Source organism: Theobroma cacao, chromosome 2 (assembly GCF_053813885.1).
Source record: "Theobroma cacao isolate CCN51 chromosome 2, ASM5381388v1, whole genome shotgun sequence".
NCBI classification, from domain to species: domain Eukaryota; kingdom Viridiplantae; phylum Streptophyta; class Magnoliopsida; order Malvales; family Malvaceae; genus Theobroma; species Theobroma cacao.
In genome coordinates, this window is record NC_142640.1 from 2,907,518 (window position 1) to 2,933,207 (window position 25,690).

General features: G+C 32.5%; 2 protein-coding genes across 2 annotated transcripts; one reads left to right on the forward strand and one right to left on the reverse strand.

The window, feature by feature from the left end:
* Positions 1-2,174: 2,174 nt before the first annotated feature.
* LOC18607514 (putative protein phosphatase 2C 46) lies at positions 2,175-7,553 on the reverse strand. Its single transcript, XM_007041714.3, has 5 exons — positions 7,046-7,553; positions 6,040-6,481; positions 5,298-5,665; positions 3,543-3,779; positions 2,175-2,868 (listed from the first exon to the last, which is right to left on the reverse strand). Exons 2-5 carry the CDS (start codon positions 6,356-6,358, stop codon positions 2,599-2,601), a joined length of 1,194 nt encoding a protein of 397 aa, XP_007041776.3. The 5' UTR covers positions 6,359-6,481; positions 7,046-7,553; the 3' UTR covers positions 2,175-2,598.
* An 11,843-nt stretch (positions 7,554-19,396) lies between these two features.
* On the forward strand, positions 19,397-24,458 carry LOC18607515 (translation initiation factor 3 (IF-3) family protein). The gene is made up of 8 exons (XM_007041715.3): positions 19,397-19,750; positions 19,966-20,059; positions 20,337-20,404; positions 20,902-21,000; positions 21,613-21,669; positions 22,360-22,428; positions 22,991-23,065; positions 23,181-24,458. The coding sequence occupies exons 1-8, from the start codon at positions 19,553-19,555 to the stop codon at positions 24,201-24,203; spliced, it is 1,683 nt and encodes a 560-aa protein (XP_007041777.3). The 5' UTR covers positions 19,397-19,552; the 3' UTR covers positions 24,204-24,458.
* The last annotated feature ends 1,232 nt before the right edge of the window (positions 24,459-25,690 follow it).

Below are 25,690 nucleotides of genomic sequence, written 5' to 3' on the forward strand. Positions count from 1 at the left end.
CATTTTACTTTCAAAAAAGACGTCCTGATAGATATGTTACACATCATCTGGGTTAATTAAGTTAAACTATGGATTACCAATAAGATTCAAATTTGATATTAGTAGCCATCCAAACCATAAAACTGGCATATTTATCTAGTATTGGAAACTGAATTAAGTTTCTTCTTCTATACTCATATTCAAATGATGCATTTAAGAAATTATACACCATGATTGATTCTAACAGGATTTCAGATGATTAAACTTTCAAACGAATAGGAAAAGAAAGAAGGAAAGAAAGTACAGAAGAAGACGGTGCTGAAATTACTGCTGAAACTCTTTCAAGTCAAAGTATTGTTAAGCACAATCCCAACACCAAAACTCTTTATAACTAATTTTGTCACTCACTGCAATGCCTTTGGCTTTGTTTTCCTCTTGTCTAGTCCTGTTCCGCTCAGAGTTCATTGTTCAGGTTTAAGTTGCTTCGTACTTCATCTAAACCATTTTCTCTCTCTTTTTTTTTTTTAACATCCTGAATTTTATATTTTATTTTTATGTCACAAACCTTTTACTTCCTAAATAAAAATATTTCTTCATCATATCTTTTGAAAAGCTTCATTTCTTTCATTTAATCAGGATAACAAACTGAACTTACATGGATTTACAAGCAAAAAAGAGTTGAAAAAAATCGATTTTCTTATGCTAGTCATGTCAATCTCAACTTTCTTGAGCAAGATTGAAAGTATTATATCTGAGTTAACATGACACCAAGGCTGGGCCAGTGGTCGAAGAGCTTTGTGTTCATGGTCCATTGGTGGTTTGCTTTATTTATTACTTGCTCAAGATCCTGTAATGACTAATGAGCTTAATGGCTTGGAAATTGGTGCCACAGGCCTTAGGGTTGGAGAAGTTAAATGAATAACACAGGAAGGGCAATTTAGTTGAGGCAAGGGCTAACACAAATACGCAAGTTAGGATTTATGCTTTGTGGGTTTTGTGAGGATGTGCCCTGACACAATCTGACAACATAGGGAGGGATAAGGCCCCTTTTCTCACCTAGGAATTCCCTACTTCCTCCACTTTGAATAACCAAGTTTGGTTTGCCCCAAAACTATGTGTTATTCACTTTGAATAGAACAAGAATCAAGAGTTGGATGGCAAGAAATGAAATAAGTCAATAAATAACAACTGTGCTTTCTGTGTTGCAGGGAGTGGAAGAGTTGCCTTTTTTTTTAATCTTCGTTTTCCCTTCTTTAACCATTTGGACTTGAGGACAGAATAAGAATATGAGAGAGTTAAAAATCTTGGGACAACCTCAACCTGACTGCAAATGTCCTGTACTACTATTGAACAACCACTACGTTGTTGGACATGGATGGTTGGGCTTACTCTCCAATTTCCACCAGACAGGTGGACGACCTGAACAGACAATAATCCCTGCTAGATTCTGGATTAGGAAACCTGAAATGTGGAGTTGTTCCAGACTAGTTTCATTCCGGGTAATGTAATGACCTCCACCACCACAACACCCAATCTGACATCAATATAGAATTCCAACACTGTTAACAGTTGTGAAGCAGGTATGCCAGGTTTCTACAGAATCTTGATGGAAGCTTGAGAAGCCTAACATTCAATTTATTTAGTAGTACTTGAAAAGTATCCTTCCTTAGAGGTACAAGATGGGCTGTTTGTTTCCTTTATGCAATGAATTTTCCTGGTTACCTCCAAAAGATTTTGATATGGATACAGCAATTCTTTTCTAAATGCACAAGGAACAAATTCCAGAGTCCTGTTTCCCAGAATTAAAGAAGACTATCAGAGAAATGGATAAACGAAAAGGTTACACGATAAAAACATAAGGGGAGGAAAAGATCAACAAAGTAGACTAGGGGCCGGGGGATTTCACCAATGTTTGATATGTCGGCCATTTGTCTTACTAGAGCCCGGCACGAGATAATTCCACATTGAACACCAATTGCACCATTACCTCGCTACGGACATATAATCACCATGAAATAATTGCTTCCAACAGTGTTGTCCATTTGCCCCTTTACACAACCGAAACTGTCCGCCACGTTAGAATCAGTAAAGATGTTAATATGTTGGTATTATGTGAGAGTGAAAAGCAAACAGGAATGTGAAATATATTCTGCACATTGTGGGATTCACAGCATCAAAGAGACAAATGCACCAACTGAAGAACAAAAGGAGACTATTATATAAAGACTAAGAAAACTATCCCAGGAAATCTATAACATACTTAAAAGGAAGCCCCAAAGGGGCTTCCTCTTCTAACCACGTGGAGGGCATAGGAAAAAAGAGAAAAAGAAAAGAAAAAATAAGGTAGGAAGAGAAAGGAAAAAACAAATAGAAAGAAGCCCGTGTGCAACGCACAGGCCATAATCTAGTAAACTATAATAGTCACCTCGTACTCTTCTCTAGTTCTGTTTAGGGGTTTTTTTCTCTGGCACAGAGGCTAAATGCAGGTATTAGTTTCCAGTTAAAAGTTACGGTGTACATTAAAGAATTGAAGGCTTGCTCCTCTTCTCGCTTTCGGAAGCTACCTCGTATTCACATAAGAGAATGATACAACAAAGCAAAACATGCGATACGACGTGATCAGGTACTGCCAGCTTCTGTTGGCGTGGTACAAGGAGCCAGTATATTAGGAGGCAAGTTAACTCCTCCCCCTCTAACAGACAGATTAGGAGCCTTAACTGAGCTAGCCCTGCTCACGTGGTTTGAGTCAAGAAACACCACAATTACTGTAATGTCATCATGGAAATGCCGCCGGACACCACGATCAATCTTCTTCAAGTCAGAATACCTCATTTCTCTCTTCTTTGCTGCTTCTTGTAGAGCAGTTTTTACAAGCCTCCTTGCAATTCCCTGCATGAAGTCCACAACAAAATGTCAATTTTCTCCTCCTTTAGAACCCTGTTTTAAGATTAACTTCACGCCATCAATAAAATGCAAATGCAACAATATATCTATAAATGAATTTATAACTCAAAATCATACAAGGAAAATGAAATAAACAAATATTACATGACAAACAGAACCTTGTTCCTGCCCCCTCTATACAACTACAAATGCATGAGCATGCGTGTGTGTGAGTAAATTGTCCCATGTGTATGCATGCAGTAAAAACCACTCAAAAGAAAAGGCACAGTGTTCATAACAGAGCATATTGCCTTTCATAATTGGTCTAGATTGAATAAAATGTGAACTAGAAACTTGTGTTCATACTGGTTGACTTGTTCTAGTTGAGCTATTTGGCTTATGAATTAAAGTGGTAATTGTCAAGCAGCAGTAATAGGATGGAAAATTGAACAAGCAGTCATGGCACTTCAAGTTATACGCCATAGCTCACACAACAAAAGGAAAGGTTCCCAAGATAACTAATTAAAGCTTCATTAAAAACTAGAAATCCAAAATCTATTATCAGTGACCAACAAGAAAAGCTTTCATACTCTAACCAAATGAAAATGTCAGCAGCATAGGAGAAAAGAATACTGTTCATAATAAGATTAACAATATTTGACATTCAGGCATAAACTTACACTTCGTGGGTGATTTTGAACTATATCAACAGCTTCTTGATTGCTTAGGTGCTCCCAGAGCCCATCCGATGCAAATATCACGAATTGATCATGTGGCTGCAGCTGGTGCACTGATATCGATGGGTCCGCACTCAATATTGGCTTTTTGAGAGGTTCCCGAAGCCGAAATTTGGGATATAAAGGCTCCCTGTTGAACTCAGCTTTTTTTAAATATACATCACCGATAGATCTAGAAACCTGAAAGGCCAAGAATTCCATTAATAAACTCTCACAAAGAGTAAGAGGCAGCAGAACAAACCATGGAAAACCATAGCAAGGAAATTATAATCTTGCACTGCTGGACAAATTGCATGCACTTGTTAAATGTACTAAACCTCTCTATCTCTCATTTGGGGGAACAAGGGGTTGTTTTTAGTAATCTTATCACAGATAGAATTAAGACAGTGCACACATTCTGGTCTAGTTCAAGGTTTGACAAAAAGTATAGCAGTTGTAGCAGGAAATTTGCACAGAAAGGAGAATTGCCCATGGCAGCAATAGAATCTCTTCACATATGAAATCCAAGAAATTAGTCATGCTACTAGGTTCACAATATTTTTTAGAAGCTTTACAATATTTATAAGGATTCTGATTGACAAATGAGCACTTGCTGGGAAGTTTCTCAACCAATTGACTAAGCATCAGAAACCAGTTTAAACCATCACTCAGAATTTTTACTTATAATTCATTCTCTCTTTAAAACCTGGCAATCATATAACTGTAAAACACAGGGTAATTAAAACCTAGCACGTCAGGATATTTCCTTTCGCCAATCCTCTTTGGAAACAAAGCTCATATACCTGTACAGAGCTGAAAAGTCGTACAGCTAAAGTGATTCCCTAATAAAGCCTAAAGTACAAAAGTAACCAACTCCAGGATCACCACTAAGCTTATTAGTTCCAGACCTGGAATATATGGATAAGTGTTATCCATGGATGACCATCAAATCACTTTCTTGCAAGAGATCAACATACAATCCAACAAAATTTTTAGATTCCATCATTTTATGCAACAGTAAATAATGCTATTTTATCCCTTTCCATCAACTTTGATAATTACTAAGTTCTCTCATAGTCAAAGATTTTTCTTATTTCCCTTTCTCTTTTGGCTTTGCAGATACATCCATGCATCCAACTGAATAATCGGCATCCTTCCCCTCCTCAGCTCCACACTATCTTTACCACATGGGAGGAGAAGATACCATGCAGCTGATATATCTATTTCTTTCTAACAAATTAAACCCCTTTTTTCTCCGGAAAACTGTCCTTGGAAATGTAACCATATAAATACATCTTCACTCCAAAAACATTAAAGACCTGTTTTCAGTTTTCACTTTTCAAAAAGTAAGCACAAGTGGATAAAACATTGCCCCAGGTTCATGCCTTACCTTAAGAGTTTATTACAAATCAAGCTAGCTAAAACAAACTTTCAAATATTCAGAATTCATAAACAGCATGCTCTATAGTGCTCAACTTGGACAAGAACTGGTTCAAGCTCTCTATGCGTCTTGCAGCACAGATGAATAAAATTAGTACTTGCTCCTTTTTTGCAAATGGCTATTCTTGTAAACAAAGGTGATTTAAGCCACAAGTAGAAGCAAGTTTCAATGTCACCGCTACGCAAAAGCATCAATGTTTAAAAATGGCGACATTAATTAGTCATCTTAGCAGTTAAGTAACTATTAAAATTAAAAATTGTTTGCATAGTGAAACTTACCTGTATGAGACCTTTTACACGCCATACATTGTACTTCAAAACTACAATTTGTGGGTCATCAGGGTGCAATGTCTGCAGCTCCTGCCTTACAGACTCTATGCAGACATTATGCTCAGCCGACAGCTGAACAGCTAGTACCTCTCCTGTTGCCTTCACAGCTCTCCCCAAAACAGCACGCGAATCACCAAGGTTGGCAACATAAAGGGTTCCACCACAGATAACACCAACCAGGCAGCAGGATCCAACAGCTGCGATTTGTGGTTTCATAGGCCACTGTTTGGAAACAAGAGACAAGAAACCTTCTTCTGTTGCTTGATATGCTTTTCGTATCACGTCAACTGACATTGTCTGTTGCTCTGAAGTGAACCCTGAACATAGAGAATATTTCAGAATAACAAACACCACCGATGGCAAAGTGCATGAAGGAAAGAGAGAACACGTAGAGATAACTCTTATGTTTGCAATTTTATTTCTTTCTTTTAGTATTATATACCAGGCTCTACAGCTACCAATCGGAATTGACACACAAAACAACAAAAGTGATAACAAGGAACTGATAACTTTTTGGACTCAAAACAACAAACCCTTAACTGCGGCTGCAGCAAGTTCACTACACTAATTAGTTTTAAACAATTAATTATATCCAAAACAATTGCTTATTTAATACTTCTTTCCTCTACTTCCTTAATCAGTAAATAGACGGCAACAAAAACTAAACCCTAGCAAAGGCAAAAGTACTTACTCTTGAGATGTTGAAAGAGATGATCATTGACGTAGCGCGAAGTCTCTGGGCCCCCATGCCCATCATATACGCCAATAAAAGTACCATAGGGACCTGACTCATGTGAACTCAAACAACCGGACTCAAGCTGGCTCTGGTCCTCGAGTAAATTGTTGGCCTGAACCACTGCCATTGAGAACTCACCATTAAAGTGCTGCCCTGTGTCCTTGTACCACAAAAGCCCATCTTGGCGACCTCCAGCATCCGAACTTGTGTGAACGTATCGATCTGACCTTGGCCGAAAACAGGCCCACAAAAAGTTCATCAACCCAGATAACATCCCTCATCTCATCCAAAAACCCCTCCTAATTCTCCACATCTAAATAACCACTGAATATAAACTATACCCTAGAAGTCTGAACAGTGAACCGTATCCTCTGCTTCTCAACACAATAATTGTACACTATACCAACATCAGCAACAAAGCACACCAAAAGGTTAGCAATAGTGCAATGTGCGATAAAGGCTCAAAAGCAACTAAACCAAGAAAGCGACCACTACAAATTATACCTTCCACTACTCCTCAAGGGGCCATTAACAGCATCAATCAGAAAGTACAATAAATTTGATAAATATATAATGAATAACTAGCAGATCAAATAAATGATGTACTAGAAACCACCTCTCTCAGTTTGTTTTAGTTATTAAGATTAAGCTCAAACAACGGAAACTGCTCCCTCTTTAAACAAGAAAGCCATGACCATAACAGCTCCTTATGCTGAAAAAATCAACAAAACACAAAGGAGGGGTTTTTGAAAACGACGGAATTGGTCAAAGCTCACTTTTTCTTTCTTTTTTTCTAACAAAGTAGTCGGTCAGCCATTAGGAAATCCAGAAGGTCTAATGTTTCACATTGAAACTTTAAACAGCCCAGTTTCAGACATCCCTTTAGACCCAATAAGCATCATAATTCAACTTGTATTTCCCACACTAAATATTAAAAAAAGAAGAAGAAGAAGAAGCTGACCTTTCTATTTGACCCCTTTGGTTTATAATTGAAAAGGAGGATCTGGAAATAGGAAAGGAAAAAACTTCATCTGGGCATGAAATTGGAATTAGCAGATCTATGGATCAATCAAATCAGAGCAAGACAAAAAACAAAGGTTGGGATTTGGTTGGCTTCAACTAGTGATGAGATAATTGAAGAAGATGAAGGAGGAAAGCACATAATAGAGAAATGGATGAGTTTTTTTTTTTCTTTTTTCTTCAACAAAAGGAGAAGTCTTTTTATGTGAAAGATTTTGGCTTTGGCCCCAACAACTTATAAAAACTCTCTTTCTCTCTCCTTTCCATCTTGCTTTTCTATCTCTCTTGTTTCTCCCTCCAATTCTCAGCAGACAAGACCCATAAAAGACCAACAATGGAGAGTTTAAAGCCAGCAAAGCAAAGGTCCAGTTTTGGGCTCCACACCACTATGGTAATAGAGAGAGAAGAAATTTAAAAAAAAAAAGAGAGAGAGAGAGAAGCTTCATAGCGTGGAGAGAGTCAATGAAATCATGTTTTATGGGCTTTGATATTCTACTTCACCACATCAACGTGAAATAAGCTTGATGGGATAACACGTGGCAGCACACTTTGATTGCCACGAACGCTATTGTTAACGGTGGATTCATCTCGATCCACTAAGCTGTTACACGTGTTAATTTCTGAAAAGTAGGATGAAATCTTCGTGCCTTCGGCGGTGGATATTATTACGTATTATTGATAGAAATGGACGTAGTGTTTAATATTTCACGGTACAATGTATTTGTAAAAAAAATAATATTATAGTGTTTAATATATAAGAAAAATAATATTATAATATTTGATTTATGAATATTTTATTAAAAAAAACTATTAATTTTTAAAATTATTTTTATTTATTAAAATATAAATTAAAATATTTATATTTTTTATTATTAATTTTTATATAATATCATCTCTTATATATATTTTTAATATTATATATTTTATTTTTATTTTTAATATAATTTTTATATTATATATTTTATTTTATTTTTAAAAAAATAATATAAATTTTATTGACAATTATTATTACTATAAATAATAAAATATTATAAAATATTTTTAATAAAGTAATAAAATAGATTATAATATTACAAAATAGTTTTAATAAAATAACAATATAAATTACAATATTATAAAATATATTTAATAAAATAAAAATAATTAATAATTAATATTACAAAATATAATATAATATAATATAATTGATTTTGAATTTTAACCACGTTAACGGGATACGAAATAACAAAGTCAAACCTCGCTAGCTTCACTGTCAAAACTCAAAACCGGTTTCTGTTTGTCTACAGATTCGATCAAGGAAGTTCGGAGAAAAGGGCCAATAGCATGCGTAGAATGTTGAAAAATGAGGGTATTTTCGTCATTAAGCATGACGGTGGATGATTTTTGGGTGACTTGCTCGTTTAACTAACTGTTGGGTAAAGCAATTCATGAAATTCAGAGCCTTTTTTAGTGAAATGGATTTTTTAAATTGTCAAATTTAGAAAGATTTAATTTTTTCTCTACATCAATTCATTTTGGTGGAAAATGTTCAAACTTACTTTACTTACTATTCCTTCCATCTTTCTTTTTTTCAATCTTTCTTTTTTAAAATATCCGTAAATAAATTCTTCATTAGATATTTAATATTTTTTTTCTTTCATATTAAAAAAGTATTTAACATCATTATAATAAGATTTAAAAATTTTAATATAAAATATATTAAAATTAAAGCTTTAATCTTAATTTTCGTACAAATTTCTTTTTTTCATCACGACAAGTTATCTTATCTCATCAAATTTGAAAATCGGTTCACCTCAAATTTGTTTGCTACTTTGCTTTTTTTTTTTTTATAAAACATCAAATAAATTGGAAAAAAATGTCAAACATGAGATGTTTTGCTTTAATGGTACTTGGTTTAAAAAAAGTTATCTTAAGTTTGCATTCCTTCACAAGAAAAATAGTATGCTAAGACATTGAAATTCATAGTAATATGCATTTTAAACTAATACATTAATCATCATAATAATGATTATTTAAAAAAGAATAATCAATATTCAAAAAAAATTATTATTTTTATATTATTTATGAATATTTACTCAGATTATTCAACTATCAAGTAAAATAACATAATCTCGCTTCTAACTCATAATTTAGTGAAAGTTTTATCACAAGAAAATAATTATTTTAAGTTTTTTATTCTTTTTTAGAAGAAAAATAATGTGTTAAGATATCAAGATTATTAGACTATACAATTAGGTTTTACATTTTAAATTATTACATTCAATAAGATTACGTGTGTCACATATCTCACATAAATAAGAAATGAGATAGATTTTAGATTTATAACATCACTTATCGGTATATTTTTTGAATTAAAAATATAGGCTCGTGATTTATAAACTTACTTAAACTCTATTTTCAAAGCTTAGGGTTATACAAGATTAGGCTTAAGTTTCAACTCGTGCAAACGCATATAATCATGATAACAATTATTTATTTTAAAAATAATTATAAATATTCACAAAAAAATAGTTATTCCTTTTATATCATTTATGAGTATATATTTAGATTAATCTATTATCGTACAACATAATAATTTGGTGAAATATTTACAATAAAAAATATAACCCTTGAATATTTTTTAGGATTTTTTTTATTTTAAATATTTTAAGTATATTTTAAAATAAAAAAAAAAAGGTGTGAGGTAATGAACCTGTCAAACTCAAGATGTGGAAAAAAAGGCAAAAAAGTGCAAAATTAAATGAAAAACATATTTATTTATTTGTTTATGTGATGATGTAAAGTGACAGGTGGCAGCGATGTCCATCTTAGAAAAATATGGTTTCCAATTTCAAATTCAATAATGAAGTCTTCGAGAATGTTAGAAATTATGGAAATTCTTGTATTTAACGTATACGTTAGCAGCCAGCCATTATATTAAAAAGGTGTAACAATTTGAAAACTTCCAAGTTCTTTCGGTCTTGGATTAAATTTGGGGGAATTAATAAAATTGTATGGATTTTCATTTTTCAAGCCTAGACGTCCAACTCAAACACGTGTAGAATGAAGATTAAGATTGTTTAAAACGTAAAAGGAAGTATAAATGCTACTTACACTTTTTATTATTTTAATTTTAATTTTTTGTACACAACATTTTATAATTTTTTTAATTAGCACGTGTAGATTTTTTTCAATAATATTTTTTGAATAATTTCTATTCTTATAAAGAATTAGGTTAATAATTTTATCTCATAAAATTACCCAAATACTATCGGTTCAAAGTTAGCCTATTTGTTCAAATTTAAATATATTTTTATAATTTTACTATGTAAAATTAATAATCTAGTTTTTTCTGAGAACAAAAATTATCCACATAGGATGTTAATTAAAAAAAACTTACAGTTATTTGAGAAAAATTAAAATTGTAAAAAATATAGATAAAATTTCTTTAAAGAGATAAAAAAAAATTCATAAAGTGCTAATAGGGAAAAAAAGAAGTCATAGAATGCTATTTGAAAAGAAAATAAAATTACAAAAAAATTATTGGTAAATTTTACTGAAAGGGAAAAAGGAAGGCAAAAATTAAGATGAATTTTTCAAGGGTGAGTTTTAATGCTAAGGGGAATTCCATGTACGATTGGCATAAAAAGAATGGTTTGGACTTTAGACAGGTTCTCAAGGAATCTTAAATGGTGAATCTAATCCTACTCCATCCATCCATAGTGGGATACTTTATTTTCCTTGAACCCCATTATGCTATGCACCATAGTTTCAATATCAAGCCACACCATTTCAGATATTTCTTTTCTCCAAAGAGAATTTGTGTCAATCATCAAGCATATATCAAGATAATTTGGTCCATCAGGATTTAGTCACACCCATCAATGTCCTTCGCTTCAATCTTGAAATTCGCAGCATCTAAGAGAACATTTTCCATAAAAATGAAGCCACGGCTATCAGTGGAAAAGCAATGCGATCAGCTAGAGAAATAGCGTGTGCTAACGTGCGCATGCATTAGGCACTATCAGAGGAAGATGGTGGATTATCAGTATTTTGGGGTAAATTTGATAGGACGCATTATCCACCCAAGTGTGCCATGTTTGGTCTCCGATGGTGGGAAACAGTGTTGGGTCCATTTCCTAGGTCACTCTTTATTCTCTTTAGTGGATTGGTGCACCTTTAGCTGGGGCTAACCTGTGCCAGGAATTGCCCACATTTATTTTTCCATTCGATAAGCTAATTATGGCTCAATCACTTGTAGTCAACAGAGATGCGTCTTGGTTTTTCCTCACCAGGTTTTTACTCTCTTTCAGGTTAATTAGACTTAGCATCTGAATATTATCATTTCAATATATATATAAATGTTTTGTAACGACAAACTCTTATAAGAACTCGTTTGTGATTAGATTCTATCACAATCTTCAAGCTTAAAATTACATATAAAGATAGAAACAAGGACAAAGAGAGGACCACAAGGTCCAGAACAGATAGAATAAACATTTCTCTGCATCATATTTACACAGTTGTGTGAAGTGCACGTAAACTGTTGACAGAGAAGAGAAAAGTGTTTCGTTTCATCTGTGATGGCGTTAGGAAACCTCCTTATGTTTTTGTTATCAGTGAAGGTTTTTTGTTATCAGTGAAGGTTTTAAAGAAAAAGGAGGGGGGGGGGGGGGGGGGGGGGGGGCGCAATGTGATGATCCGTTCTTGTTGGGGAAGATAAAGGCATATGCAATGTTCATTGCATTTGATCGATTCTCATTTCTCCATGGCCAGTGTATATGTGGGGGCACGTGCGTAGTCTTGCCCCCAAGTGAAAATGTACCTGTCCTTTCCTTGTCCTGTTCCAAATTCCAGCACATTGTTGTTGTGAATCATGACTGGTTCTGCTCCTCCTGCTGCGGAGAGAGCGATAGAGCAATGGGAATATGAAAAAGAGTTAAAACCCGTCAGGAAAAAGAACCGAAAAATGAAAAAGATGGGTCAGGTTCATTTTCCTCTTCCTGTTAAATTATATCCTCCTGGCAGGTAACTTGTCATCTTGCCAAACAATGGGCTAAAAATTTGTGAATCTTCTTCTTGTTTTACCCTCATGGCTTCCTGCTGGTTTTCTGGTCTCAAGACGAAGACATTGAACCTGGTCATGGAGGTTTAAGACCTGCCGGTTTAGTGGGTTTACCTCCACCTTACTGGCCTACCCCAAGCGTGTTACTTTTAAATTACTATTTTAATAGATTAGTACAACGCTTTATGTTGAAAAAACCCATCGTTTCCATTATTTTTTTGGTTGTGAATGGTGATGGGAGGAAAGGAAAGAGTGATAAGGCAAAGTTCGGATAAAGAAGAAAAGGAGATATGTCTCTTCACCTAACGTTTAAATTAAATGCGTCAGAAAGGACGGTCCAATCTCTTTGATTGGATATATATCTCATTTTGTTCAATGCCTAGCATAGCTGGAGAGTTACTTAGAGTTTACAACTATGGAAAACTACTGATCAGGCAGAGCTGGTGGGGGCAGCAGCACCAAACAGTCCGTACAACCTTTTCACATTGCTGGCAATGGCATTGCTTTTTTTGAAGCCTCAAGCGTGCCACGTGAACAGAACGAAACATCCCCTTCCCAAATTTCTTCGTTTTGCACCCTTGGTTTGACTCAGGGGTTGGAAAAGATTGGATAATTCCAAATAAACAGAGTTGACAGTAGTCGAAAATATTGTAAAAAGCCAGAAAAAAGGAACAAATCAAGGAAATGAAAGCCCAACAGCTTGGAATTAAATTGCAGCTCAGTTCTCTTGGGTCCTACGTAGCTACCTGCTGTTCTTTGCACAAGACAGAAGAGGACAATTGATCAAGCAAGTTGGGACCATGATGGAAGTATTCTTTTTTTTTTTCTTTTATTGCACTTATAAGTAATATTGAATTAAATATTCGAGTTCATCAATAAAACCCAAAGTATAGAAGGGAATTTGGAGAAATTTTTTAAATTGTTATATCAAAGATTATTGCCTAATTGAGGTTGATTTTATTGAAAAGTTGGTGTAATTGATCCCACCTTATTACTCCAGGTATAAAACTTCAAGCATAGAAGAATATCTATATATATATATAATATAATTATTTGTTTGCGAATTGGCGTAGAGAGTCAATGCTGTGGATGGTGGGGAGTCATAATTAAACCAGATAGCAATGTCACAAGGTCAGGATGAGCGATAGATCGCACGGGCCAAGGGTCCATAAATCAAAGGGGAGAAAAGAGAGCATAAAAAATGATGGGAGAAAGAGAAATATATATAAATATATATATATATATATATATATATATATATATATATATATATAAATAGAAACAGGAAAGCACATCATTCGTGCAATCATGTTCACAATGCCTTATCTCTCCAACTACCGGAAAGATCGACAATTCGGATAATGTTGTTCAAACTCTAATTCTACGTAAAAAAGTCATGTCTCAAACTCTCAAAAGCTGAAAACAATGTACTTAGTCTACGTTCTGTAACATTAATGCCGTGGACCATCTCTCTCTTCTTTGGCAAGGAATATGGACAAAAAATTAATTAATTATATATAATTAAAAAATTAATAAATTCTGATATCACTTATTACAAATTCACAATTTAAATCCAATCAAGTGAAAGTAAATCTTTATTTATAAACTTAAAATTTATCTTATTTCGTACTGAAGTACGATTTGTGACATTTCATCTCACTTAATTACACAAAATCATTCTTATACTAAATTTTTTACTTATAAAAGAGAATAACTCATTTTAATTCAGATTTATCTCAATCTTATATATGTATATAATAGTTTAAATTATAAAATTTGACTTGAGAACTAGTACTTGTTTGTTTCCCTTTGAGTCTTCTTGGATATTCAAAGTTCAATTAAAGAAAAGTAGGCTTCAAATTAGTAAAAGCCTTCCTCGGAAAGAATTTGATGTAAAAACAATTTGGATTTGTAGTTTCTACTTGGGGAGCTTGGCTTTTGGTGTTAATTGATTATTGCATTTTCCCCTTCTGTTTCAATCGTTTTGACCACTGACTTGGAATTATGGACTCTTTTTCCAAGTGCCACTGACCACTAACTTGGAATTCCAACATGAAGTTCCTTTTCAAGTGGATGAATTCCTTATTGATGAAGGCTATGCTTTAATTTTATAATTCACATATATAATCAACAACTAGTGGAGTCAAGATTTTAAGTTTGAGGAGGTAAAAATAAAAAATTTAATATTTAGAGAGATAAAATTATAAATTTTTTTAAAAATAAAGATAAAATTTTAAAACAAAACAAAAACATAAATTATAAATTTTTGAAATTTTAGGTGGACAAAAACAAAAAGTTCAACATTTAGAGGGATGAAATTATAACAAATTTTTTAAAAATAAAAGTAAAATTTAAAAATTTAAAAACAAAACAAAGACAAAATTATAAATTTTTGAAACTTTAGAGGGGGCGGAGCCCTTACTAACCCCCTCCCTCTGCCTATGTAATCCGCCAAATTCAAAAATTAATACTCTTCATATTTCGGTTTAGTTTCAAATTTTAGATTTTTTTTTTTGAGGAATATTTAGATTAGAAACAGTTACTCAAATCGGAAAAATATTGTTTTAATTCAATTATATGACTTTATCTTTTAGTTAATTAATATTCGTTTTTTCATAATATCTTTTCAAGAAATTAAAAAAAAAGTAAAAATATAACAATCAAACATAAGCATCTCTTTTGATTCTTATTGATTCCGTATACATCAAAACGACAAAATTTTGTATTTGTGATTTTGCATCACAGTTACCATTGACTTGGAAGATATATGAAGATCATTTTCGAAAGAAACAAGCCCTAGTTAAGTGCTGCCATTGAACAATTGCCGAAAGCAATGTTTTGAGGCCTTTTCCATGTGAAAGATTAACAGCCTGTCCTCACGGCTGTTGGTGATGTGTGCTATGATGCATGTATGCAAAGATTTATGGAATTTGAACAAAAATAATTGGAAATTCCATTATTTTAATTATCATCCTACATTAATAGGATGAATGGTCGATTTCATATAAATTAATTAACGCATTGCATGACATTTGGAATCACCCGGATTCGAAACTGACATTCGAAGATGTGATGAATCTAAAGAGGGGTCCCCTGTTATTTGAAAATTTGAAATACTTAATTTCTGGTGATTAAACTCCTACCTTTCATTGTCAGCAATTTTGGGTATCTATACAGTGATTTAAAAAATATATACCTATTGGCGTTGTAAACTAAGTAATTTTATATAGGTATCGTATTTTAAAAAAAATTTTGACAACAAAATTTAAATAAATTTTCATTTTTTTATTATATTTATTTAAGTTAATATATTTTTAGCTTGAATTAAATAAATCATTTTAATTAACGATTGACTAAATGGTGTTAATTAAAATGACGCATGTTTGTTTTATGTTACATGACATGTTGACTTGTTTTAATGGATTATGATGTGACATGATATGATCATGTGGTAATTTCATTCTAAATTATGACAAGTCAACATGTCATGTCAATACTCAATAAGTATAAAATGACATTTGTCATTTTGACTACAGTAATTAGTCAACTATTAGTTGTAACGGTTTGTTTGATTAAAATAAAAATATATGGATTTGATTAAACTTAATAAAAATTTATTTAAATTTATTTAAATAATTTAAAATTTTTAAAAATATCATATATATATATATATATACATACACTAATTTTACAACGTATATATTTTTTAAAAAAGTGTATAGATACTCCAAATTGGTGACATTAATGAAAAGCTAGGAGTTTAGTTACCAAAAATTAATAAAGTCTTGAATTAATTATATATATACAATAAAATATTTATAAATTAATACCCTTGGATAATGAAATTTATTAATTAATTGATATATTATTCAATCTATAAATTAATTATTTATTAATTTATACATTAATTAATAAAAAATAATTTATCAATGTATTTTTTTTTTCTAAAACATTGAACTTAGCACATGTATTGTGTATTATGATTTTTTTCTCTTTCAAAAATAATGAATATTATCTAATTATTTAATTATGAATTATCATTATTCGTAACGATTAAATTATTAAGAACGTCATGAACAATGACACAAAAATGAAATTGAAGACGATAGTTTTGTACTAAAGTCTGTCTCAAGCAAAGACGCATTTAAAACAACAATTACATTACATAATTTTTTTTTTTTTACAATATGAGAACACTATGCCAAAGCTTCTTAATTTATTATGAAAAGTTAGAAATGAGATATAAGGAGACATCAATTTCAAGAAGAAATAAGTACATTGAAATCATATTTTACAAAAACTTTCTAATTGAGTCATGTATATATATAATTTTGATGTATAAAGAGATTATTAATTTATATATAAAGTGAGACCTATGTATTTTTTTAAAAAATATATTATCTTATAAAGTTAACAAATTATTAATTTATCATGTTGGTCTTAAATTGAGATTGATTAAAATATTATTTAATAAAAGTTATTAATTTATCGAGTATTAATTTATAAATATTTTATTGTATATGCACTCGAGTATTTAGTTCAGTGATTGATGCATAATCCCCCTACTTTAAAAACAGAATTTTAATCTCCTCTCTCCCAATTGTAAAAAAAAAAAAAAACATTTTATTGTATACATATAACCAATCCTCGAATTTAATTAAAAAAATGAAATATTGTTTCAACTTTAAACAATCAACAAGAATCGACAGATTAACCAAAAAGATCTACACATACATGTTTAGATACATGAGCATGATTTAAATCATATATAGTTACTACTGTTTAGGTATCTTTCAAAGTCACTTCAAGAACAAAAAAATAAGCAAAATTTTATAAAAAAAAGTTATAAATTGATAAATTAATCAGATTTTGTTTAAATGTTACAATTACAACAATCTTTCTCCTCCAAAGGGGATCTTGGCTTGTTCCTATGAAAATATAAGTACATAAATTACAAGCGATACAAACTTTCTGTTGATCTTCTGTCATATGAAAATATAGTTCATTATATGACTGCCGACTGTTAATTATGTTGAATGGTAGTCTTTTTTCTTCAAAGAAACAAGACTAGGATATATAGGCCCGCGCATGGTTCCCTCGAGTTGCTTTCAGACTTGAATGCTTTTCTTTCTATTGGCAGGCATGGCATCCAACTAGGCTTGTGGGTATAATTTTTTAGCCCTACACGTACCTCTTCAATTTAAATATTCGATCCTTGGAACTTGGAAGAGATGGGGCAGCAAAGGGTAACCAAAAATGTTTTTTATTGAATATTAGAACCAACAAATATATCAATAAAATCATCAGAGAGAAAGCAATGCAACTCGAATTTAAGATATTTATTCAAATCTCGCCTCGTTTTATTATTTAAACGAGACTTCAAGAGATTATAATAAATCAATTTAATGTTAAAATATATTTGTGTATGACAGAGACAAGGTGAACCCAACGCACACTTCTTCACATTGAATCAGACTATGTAGAAAAAGTTACGCAATTGGTGGGTGTGATTATTGCAATTTAATGAAAATTGAAGGTTTAAAACTGAAACGTAACTTTCCCAACAAGAAAAAACCTAGCTCAAAAAGTCAATATCATGGTGCAGAAACAATAATTATACACACAGTCTGAATTAGGTTAATTTTACATCATGTTTGACCCCATGACTTTGAATAAATACACTATTTAGGTACCTCCCTTGGATAGTTATGTTCCTGTTCCGCATCTGATTTTGGGTTAAACAAACTGAATCTTATCCACATTCTGAACCACATTCAATAGGGAATCATATGCACCATTTTATCTCTTTTTCCCTGCCCTGTTTCATGCTTCATTGGTTCAAACTTTCCTTCCCACTACTAACATCTATTTTTCCTACTAAACCCCTTTATTTCTATCAAAACTTTGGTCTAACAATCGATGTACGATTAATAAGTTTCGGACTGTTTCTTTCTCGAATAAAAAAAAAAGTCTCTTTATTCATCAAGTTTGTCCAATCATATTTTAAATTTTCGCTCCTCTCGCTTTCAATATTTTCTTTTCTTGACTCACATCTATTAAAATCAAAGACTCAAATTCATGGATTACGCGGATTCAATTCCTCGTAATCACGGAAGATAGGATTAATTAATGTTGATGACATTAATTTATTATTTTTCTGAGGGCATATTGGATTTCAGTTTCCATCTGGGGAATGTTTCATGGGCAATTAAATTTAATTAAATCTTAAGCTTTATCCTGTCAATGAATCAAACAAAGTAGGCAAAGAAGCATTGTTGGACAAAAAAATATAAAAAAAAAGGGATTATTTTCTTGGTGGTTTGCTGACCTTTGATCCTTATATGAAAATTCATAACGAATAAAATACGAATCAAATCCCAAAAACCAAAAAAAAAAAAAAAATAAAGCACGAACTTTTTTGCATGGGTTTAAATAATGCATATAATGCTCGACTAACATATGGGTATTAAAATATATTTATTATACCAACGTATTTGCCACTTTCGAGCTGATCTTTATATTAAAATTTTCTTTTGACAAAACATTATTAATTATAATAATTCAAAACTCAAAAGCTTGGCGTATTAAAAAAAAATATGGATGTATCGTTGAACACTTGATTGCGTCCCGTGTTTCACTTGTTCATTAAATATAATTGTTTTCTTGTTTGCTTTTGATAAAATTTGAATCTTTCTCTTGTTAGGGCTTTTGCTGGGAATGAATTTAAAAATTCAAAAAGAATAATTAATCAATGCGGTTATTTTGTTTTCTTCAAGATTAAAAACAATAAACAACGATATCCACCAATTCAACACTTAAAACAAATTATAAAAAATTTATATATACAAGTAAAAATTGACTAGCAATAATGAAAAAATTACTAATAACAATATCAATTGACATCAAGTTCCGTTATTGATTTTGATATTTACGTAATTACTACGTTTTTATAAATTAAAAAAATTATGATTTAGATTTAAAATCTCTATTCAAACTATATTTTATCTTTAATTATCGAATTATGTCAAACTAATCAAGTGGGGTTATAATGAAAATTTATGAGAAGTTAAATGTTAAGCATAATGGAGGTTAGTTATGTTAAACGTGGCCCAAGATTATCAAATTGAAACCCTAATGTGGCAGAAGGCCCATCAGAATTTCATAGACAATTGGGCTTGATTCGGTCGGAGTCGTTAGTCCAAAACGGCAGACAAGAGTTTGTTATCTTGCAAGTATGCAACTGAAACCTGGGAACCTGCTACGTTGGCAGACCAGACATAAATTTTTTTGCCCCGAATCAGAAAACTAGTTTAACTAGGGTTTTGCTCTCTCTCTCTCTCTCTGCGCAAACCCTACCTGTTTGCTCCCAAAGGATGCCACTTTTTGCTACATTGAGCTAAAAACATGGCGTTTTGGTGTAGAATCAATCAATCTAGGCTTCAGCTCATATCAAATCAATACAGGAGATTTTACTTTCAAACTCCTTATGCATCCTCTATTGATCCGATAAGAACATCTGTTTTAGGGAAACCCGTTAGCAGTATTGACGGGAGACCATCTTATTTTTACGGTAATGTTAGATTTTTTGCTGCCCCTGTTCAGGTAACTTTGCAAATTATATCAATTTTAGTTAAAACTTAGTTGATGGGGAACTATTGTTTATTTCTGAATGAGTTTTGGTTTTGGTTGGATTAAAAGGATACTTGGGTTCTGATTACAATTTGTATATAGTTTGTTGAATTTTGAGTAATGGATATGGGAAGTTTGTGGTGCTTAGGAAGGATGAATGATTGATTTCGCATATTGGTTTTTTTCAGGGAAAGTATAATAATAAGGAAGAGCCGAGCAAATTTGAGAAGCGTTTGAATGAGCAAATCAAAGCTGATGTTATTAGATTGGTGACAGAGGAAGGTATGTGACGCTGCCTTTCTTCCCATTGAGCAAAATAGAGGACCTTTTCACATATGCCGGCGTTGAGGTTATAGGGATGTGAACTTGTGAGGGGCACTCACTTAGGATTAGGATTTAAGACTACTGAACTGAAGTTAAAATGAGAGAGAAAAGTGGAAGGTTTCTATTATTGATTGTGATAACAGCTATTCTATAGGTTGCGTTGGATTATCTAAAATGGAATGTTAGTCCTTTGCTTTTAGAAATAAATCAATTTATGATTTATGCATATGTACAGGTCATGAGATCATCCCAATTCATGAAGCACTGAGACGTGCAAAGGTTCTTGATCTTGATTTAGTTGAGGTAAATATGATTTCAATTGAGTGGTTAGGTTACTCTAACTGCCTACTACTCTTTTTACTTGCTCTGGTTCCTGCTGTTCTACATTTTATGTATATGTGTGTGTGTGTGTGTGTGTGTATTTGTAAAAGGAAAAAACCCATTTCTCTAGGCCTCTTCTATCTGATATGTTCCATTCATTTATTTATCGGTAATTTTTAGCTGCCGAAAGTGGTGAGGAGTTCTATAATCATAGCTAACATGCTTTTGCTTTCCTTAGAAAAATGGATGTAACATCTTTTTTATCACAAGTTACAATTTCTCTTTATTTCTAGATGGTTAATTTTAATGTGATTTGCCACTTGGTATTGGAGCTTTATCTCCATTTCCTTTTATTTCATCATGCTATGGGGTAACTTCTTTGATGATTTGGCCACTGTTTGAAAGATTTTTAGAAGAATAACCTTTATGCCAACTTTTATCTCCTATGGGATCTAATAGAAGTTGTATGACTGATGCAGGTTCAAAAAAGTGCCAATCCCCCTGTTTGTAAACTGATGGACTACAATCAGGAAAGATACAAGCGACGAGTAATGGAAAAGGATCGTGCTAAAAGCAAGGTAGGTTGCATGATAATTAATGTATTTGTTCACGTTGCTCTCAAGATGAAATAACAAATATTCTTTAAGAGAGTGCATGACTTGAATGTGTAACCTTGCTTTAGGTTCTATTATTTTATCTGAAGTAAGATCTGCCTCCAAGATTAGATACCTAGTTTCTTGGAGCAACAGGTCCTGTTAGACCAGGGGCCAGAGAATAAGAGCAAAAACAACATGGCCTTTGCACCCTGTAATTTGTAGAGACTGGAGCTTATTTAGTAAAAAGCAGTTGCACTATTACTGTGCAATGTTTTTGCCTACTGGCAAGAATTAAGATAATAAACTAAGCAAGCTAGTAGACCCATGGTCTCCTAATGAACTTGTTTTGCATTGATTTTTTCTAACATATCAGTTAACTATGTGACACTTTCAGGAAGTGTCATAATATATTTGATGTGTTAAACAATTATTATTGTTGTTTAATTGATATGAACCACCATCATACTTGAAGTTGACTATTGTTGTCTTTATGTGTGTCTCTGTGTGTTTGCCCATGCATGGTGGACCTGCCTGTTTTTCAAAGAACGTTATCTATGCCCTTTTCTTTAGCTTGATAATTTTGTTTTTCTGTAGTCAGGAAAGGCACTAAAGAAAGGAGAATGCAAAGAGATTCGATTCACTGGGAAAATAGTAAGTTCTTTCTTTAAGAAATTTGTATCTTTTTCTTATCATCCATTCAATATTGATACATCCTGAAACCATGATGCAAAACATCTAATCAGCAATAGTACTAAAGATAAAAGAAATAAAAAATGTTTTAAGGCTGGACAACGTAGTCACATATAATAAGAGCATTTATGAAAAATTTTAAACTATTCATCTGTGGCTCTTTCTGAACTGCTTAATGCCAGATACACAAATTTAAGCTGATATTTTGAATCTGCGGCTCAAGTTTCGAACATGTGTAGACTTCTCTATATCAATCCATACTGGCTGAAAGGTACATGAGCCTTAAGGGCCCAACCTTATGACATGTACTGTAAGTATCATGTAAAGATTTGGGAGGGTAAGTAGACATGTAAACTGCAATGAAATTACTCCTTGAATAAAGTGCATTTGCATTCAAAAAAGATTGTCCATTGCATTTTCCTTGTCAATTTGTTATACCTGGAGCCAGTAATCCATAGATTCATAATTTTACAGAGGAATAGATTATGGCATGACCTAGATGGGATTTTCTTGTTATTGATATTTTTTGAATGGTTCAGTGGATGACTTATTCCCTCCTTGTTCAAATTTTGATGATGTTCCTAGTATTAGTAAAGCAGACTCCAAGCAGAGATGGGGACCATGACAAAATTTCTTCTTCTTCTTCTGCAGGAAGCAAAAGACATTAAAATGAAGGCAGATAGTGTTATAAGATTAATGGAACGTGGTTATCGAGTGAAGGTACTTACTTCCAATCCTTTGAGGGATTAATGATTTAATTAAAGTATGTTTTTACTAGTTTGTAAGTGTAATTTTGTGGTGCAAGATTAATGATTAGGTAGTAATTGAGATTTGTAGCCACTTTTATTTTATTTTATCCCCTGATTCTGGTAGACTCTTCTGTTTTAGTGCTTCTATTTGCTTCCTATTTTATGCTGTTGTATGATGATACAGTAGTATCTACCCAATTTTTTTTTCAGAAGAGATAAGTTTTGATCCTAGCAGATCTTTTGTATTTCCAATTCCCTTGTTTTCTATGTTTTTTCTTTACATATATGGTGATGATGTTTGCCTTGTGTGCCAAATACTCTGTACTTTGACTTAAAAAAAGAAAAAAAAAATTTAGCCTGGATTCAAAAGTAATTCTGAAAGTGGTAGGGCCAAAGTATGGAAAAGCTCATGTCTTCTGATGGGCAAAATAATTGTGGCATGTTTGCCTGATAGTCTCTAAATTGGTGATATTCAGATTAGTTATCATGGTTCTGATGAATATTAATAACTGTCTTCTGTGGTTCTCTAATAGTGTATGGCCATGGGCAAGGGTAAGGAGGATGAAGACGAGGACTTGGGAGGACTGTTGTCTCGTCTCACTGACTTGGTATCTCACATTTCTGCATTTTTTTCTTCTAGTGTCTGATGTGAACTTTTGATTCCTTGTATCTGTTTCCTCTTCCCCCTAACCCCACCCTTTTTTTCTAAACCTTATTATGCAGATCCAAGATGTATCTGTTGTGGAAAGTGGGCCAAGGGTGGAGAGAAAACAGGCATATGTTGTAGTCAGGCATGTCAAATTTGGCCCATTGAAGAAAGGTGGTGGAAAAACATCAAAGGTTGTAGAGGATACAAAGGCCGAACCTAAGCCCATGGTGCCTGAAGATGATTCTATTGAATCCATCTCAGAGTCTGAAAATGAGATACTTTCAGATGAAGATGACCTGCCTAGATCTTCACCAATGCAAATGCAGGGTAAAAATTTTGAGGACAAGAAGACTGCTTGGTCGGTCTCTGAATCTGGTGATGATTTTGACAAATTATTTAATCTTAATGGAGGCTTCTCATCAAATTCTACGAGTAAGGGAATACATGCTGCTCAACACACAGTTAACTCCTCACGAAATGATTTTGCATCAAAGTTTTTGCATCCCAAGCCAGTAGCTAACTCCACTGAATACTCTCATCCAGACACATCCCTTGGGACTGAGAATAGATACAGAAAAAGTGAGCCAAGGAATCAGTTTCCACCTGCTAGATCAATGGGTCATATGGGCCAGAATACAAGAGAGTCAGGTAGGTCAGAACCTCGGTTCTCATATCAACGGCAGCAAGCACCTCAAAATATGAATGCCTCATCTTCATTGGGAGAAACAAAGCAAGTTGGGAATGACGCTTCTCTGGTTAGAAACTTGAGGCCTCAAACTAATGACTTGCCCAAGCAACGACCGTCTCATTCTGATGTTCCAGGTACTCCAGCTCCTAGCTTTGGGATATTTAGCACTCCAACAGCAAATTCATCTGGCAAGCAAGGTATAGGAGCAGAGGTACATGGGAGCAAGGAGGGAAACAGGTATGCATCTCTAAGGAATTGTGGCCTAGGAGGAAATGGAGCTACTCCGAACTTTCCTGGCTCAAAGTTCAATGGTAGCCAGAGGCCGAATGGCGATATGGGTGGAAAAGATAGATTTGGAATATTCAATAGCGATAACTCGACTTCAAATAGAATGCCTAAGTCAAATTAGGCTTGTAGTAGATGTTATGCAATTCTTTGTTATGGCCAGAAATACCTAATGGGAGATGCAGTTTTGGTGAAAAAAAATGTTATTTATTTTTTTGGAGTAATTGATCATTATGATACATTTCCTTACTTTTGTGTTTGGTTGAAATCATGGCCAAGTGAAAGAAGAAAACGGAAGTGCTTATATTTTTTATGTAACCTGATGTGGTGTAATAATAAGAGGAAAAAAAGCACGTCCCATTTGGTTTGAGCAAAAGAATTATTCTGTCAATCTAATGGAGCCCAATGAAGGCCTTCTTCTTCCCTCTTTTCTCTCGCTTTTTATATCAAAATTAAATGATTAAAATATCCATTAAGTCTTTATATTTAGATATTTTCTCTAATTTAATTTCTGTATTTAAAATTAAAATAATTTAATTAGTTGATTTCGAGAATTGTTCTAATTTAATCTTTTTTTCTTAATCGTATTTAATTTTATCATTAAAGGTAATAACATTAACGTTGATATGATATATTTTAGTGACGTAGTATCAACATGATGACGTGACAATGTTACATGATATCATTATATTAACATGATAATATCATATGACATTAATATGATGATGTGATAATGTTAACTTGACATTAATATATTGACGTGACAAATTGAAAAAAAATTTCTTTGCCATGCCATAAAAATTAAATTGAACAAAAATGTATAATATAGGGATTAAATTGAATAAAATTGAGATATTTAAGAACTAAATTGAAAAAATATTTAAAAAAATAAATATTTAAATAGATGATACATATACTTATTAATAAGTCAAATGATATTTAAATGTAAAATATTTATGATGTTAAAAATATATATAAATATTTTCTTACTTGAATATTTGATTCTATAATATATACATTAATTTTTTTTACAAAAATTAAGTTTAAATTATCTTTTTATAAAAAAATTTCATTTGAATTCTTCATTAACTCATAAAATGTTTTATATTTGACATAAAGTTTTTGTCTTCCAAATAAACAAGTATAAATCTTGAAAGCATTTTTTGAAAAATATTTTAATCAAAACAAATAAACCTTAAAAAAAATAAAAAGATGGTAAATATTGAAAAGAGGAGGGTTAAAAAGGTAAAATAAAAACGACACGCGGGAAATTCATGAGCTATGGAAGTAGCACGCAAGGACTTTTCACTGGTCCTCGGAAGCTGCCCTTTCACGGTTCTCTACAAGTATTAATATCAAAATCCACAAGAATTTTCTGTTAATCCCTATCACATTCAAACTCTCGCCCTTTAGAGTTTCATTCTTATTCACTTTTAATTACTAATAACTAAGAAAGATTTAAATATCAATTAGTTGAAAGCTCTCCAGGATCAACATAAACCTCGAAAGACACCCAGATAACTGCTATTAAAAACGATCGCTCTGTTCTATGGTTTTGAATTTTTTTTCCGGCGAAACTTTGTTTTCTGCATTTAAATCAATTGCCTCGTT

What these genes read in the sequence shown, in the direction of transcription:
- LOC18607515 (XM_007041715.3), top strand. Translation starts at nt 19,553, where the DNA reads ATGGCGTTTTGGTGTAGAATCAATCAATCTAGGCTTCAGCTCATATCA. An exon ending in TTTTTGCTGCCCCTGTTCAG is followed by an intron (nt 19,751 to 19,965) that starts GTAACTTTGCAA and finishes GGTTTTTTTCAG; the next exon opens with GGAAAGTATAATAATAAGGA. An exon ending in AGGATCGTGCTAAAAGCAAG is followed by an intron (nt 21,001 to 21,612) that starts GTAGGTTGCATG and finishes GTTTTTCTGTAG; the next exon opens with TCAGGAAAGGCACTAAAGAA.
- LOC18607514 (XM_007041714.3), bottom strand. Translation starts at nt 6,358, where the DNA reads ATGTTATCTGGGTTGATGAACTTTTTGTGGGCCTGTTTTCGGCCAAGG. An exon ending in TCTCTTTCAACATCTCAAGA is followed by an intron (nt 5,666 to 6,039) that starts GTAAGTACTTTT and finishes CTCTATGTTCAG; the next exon opens with GGTTCACTTCAGAGCAACAG. An exon ending in TTCAAAATCACCCACGAAGT is followed by an intron (nt 2,869 to 3,542) that starts GTAAGTTTATGC and finishes GACTTCATGCAG; the next exon opens with GGAATTGCAAGGAGGCTTGT.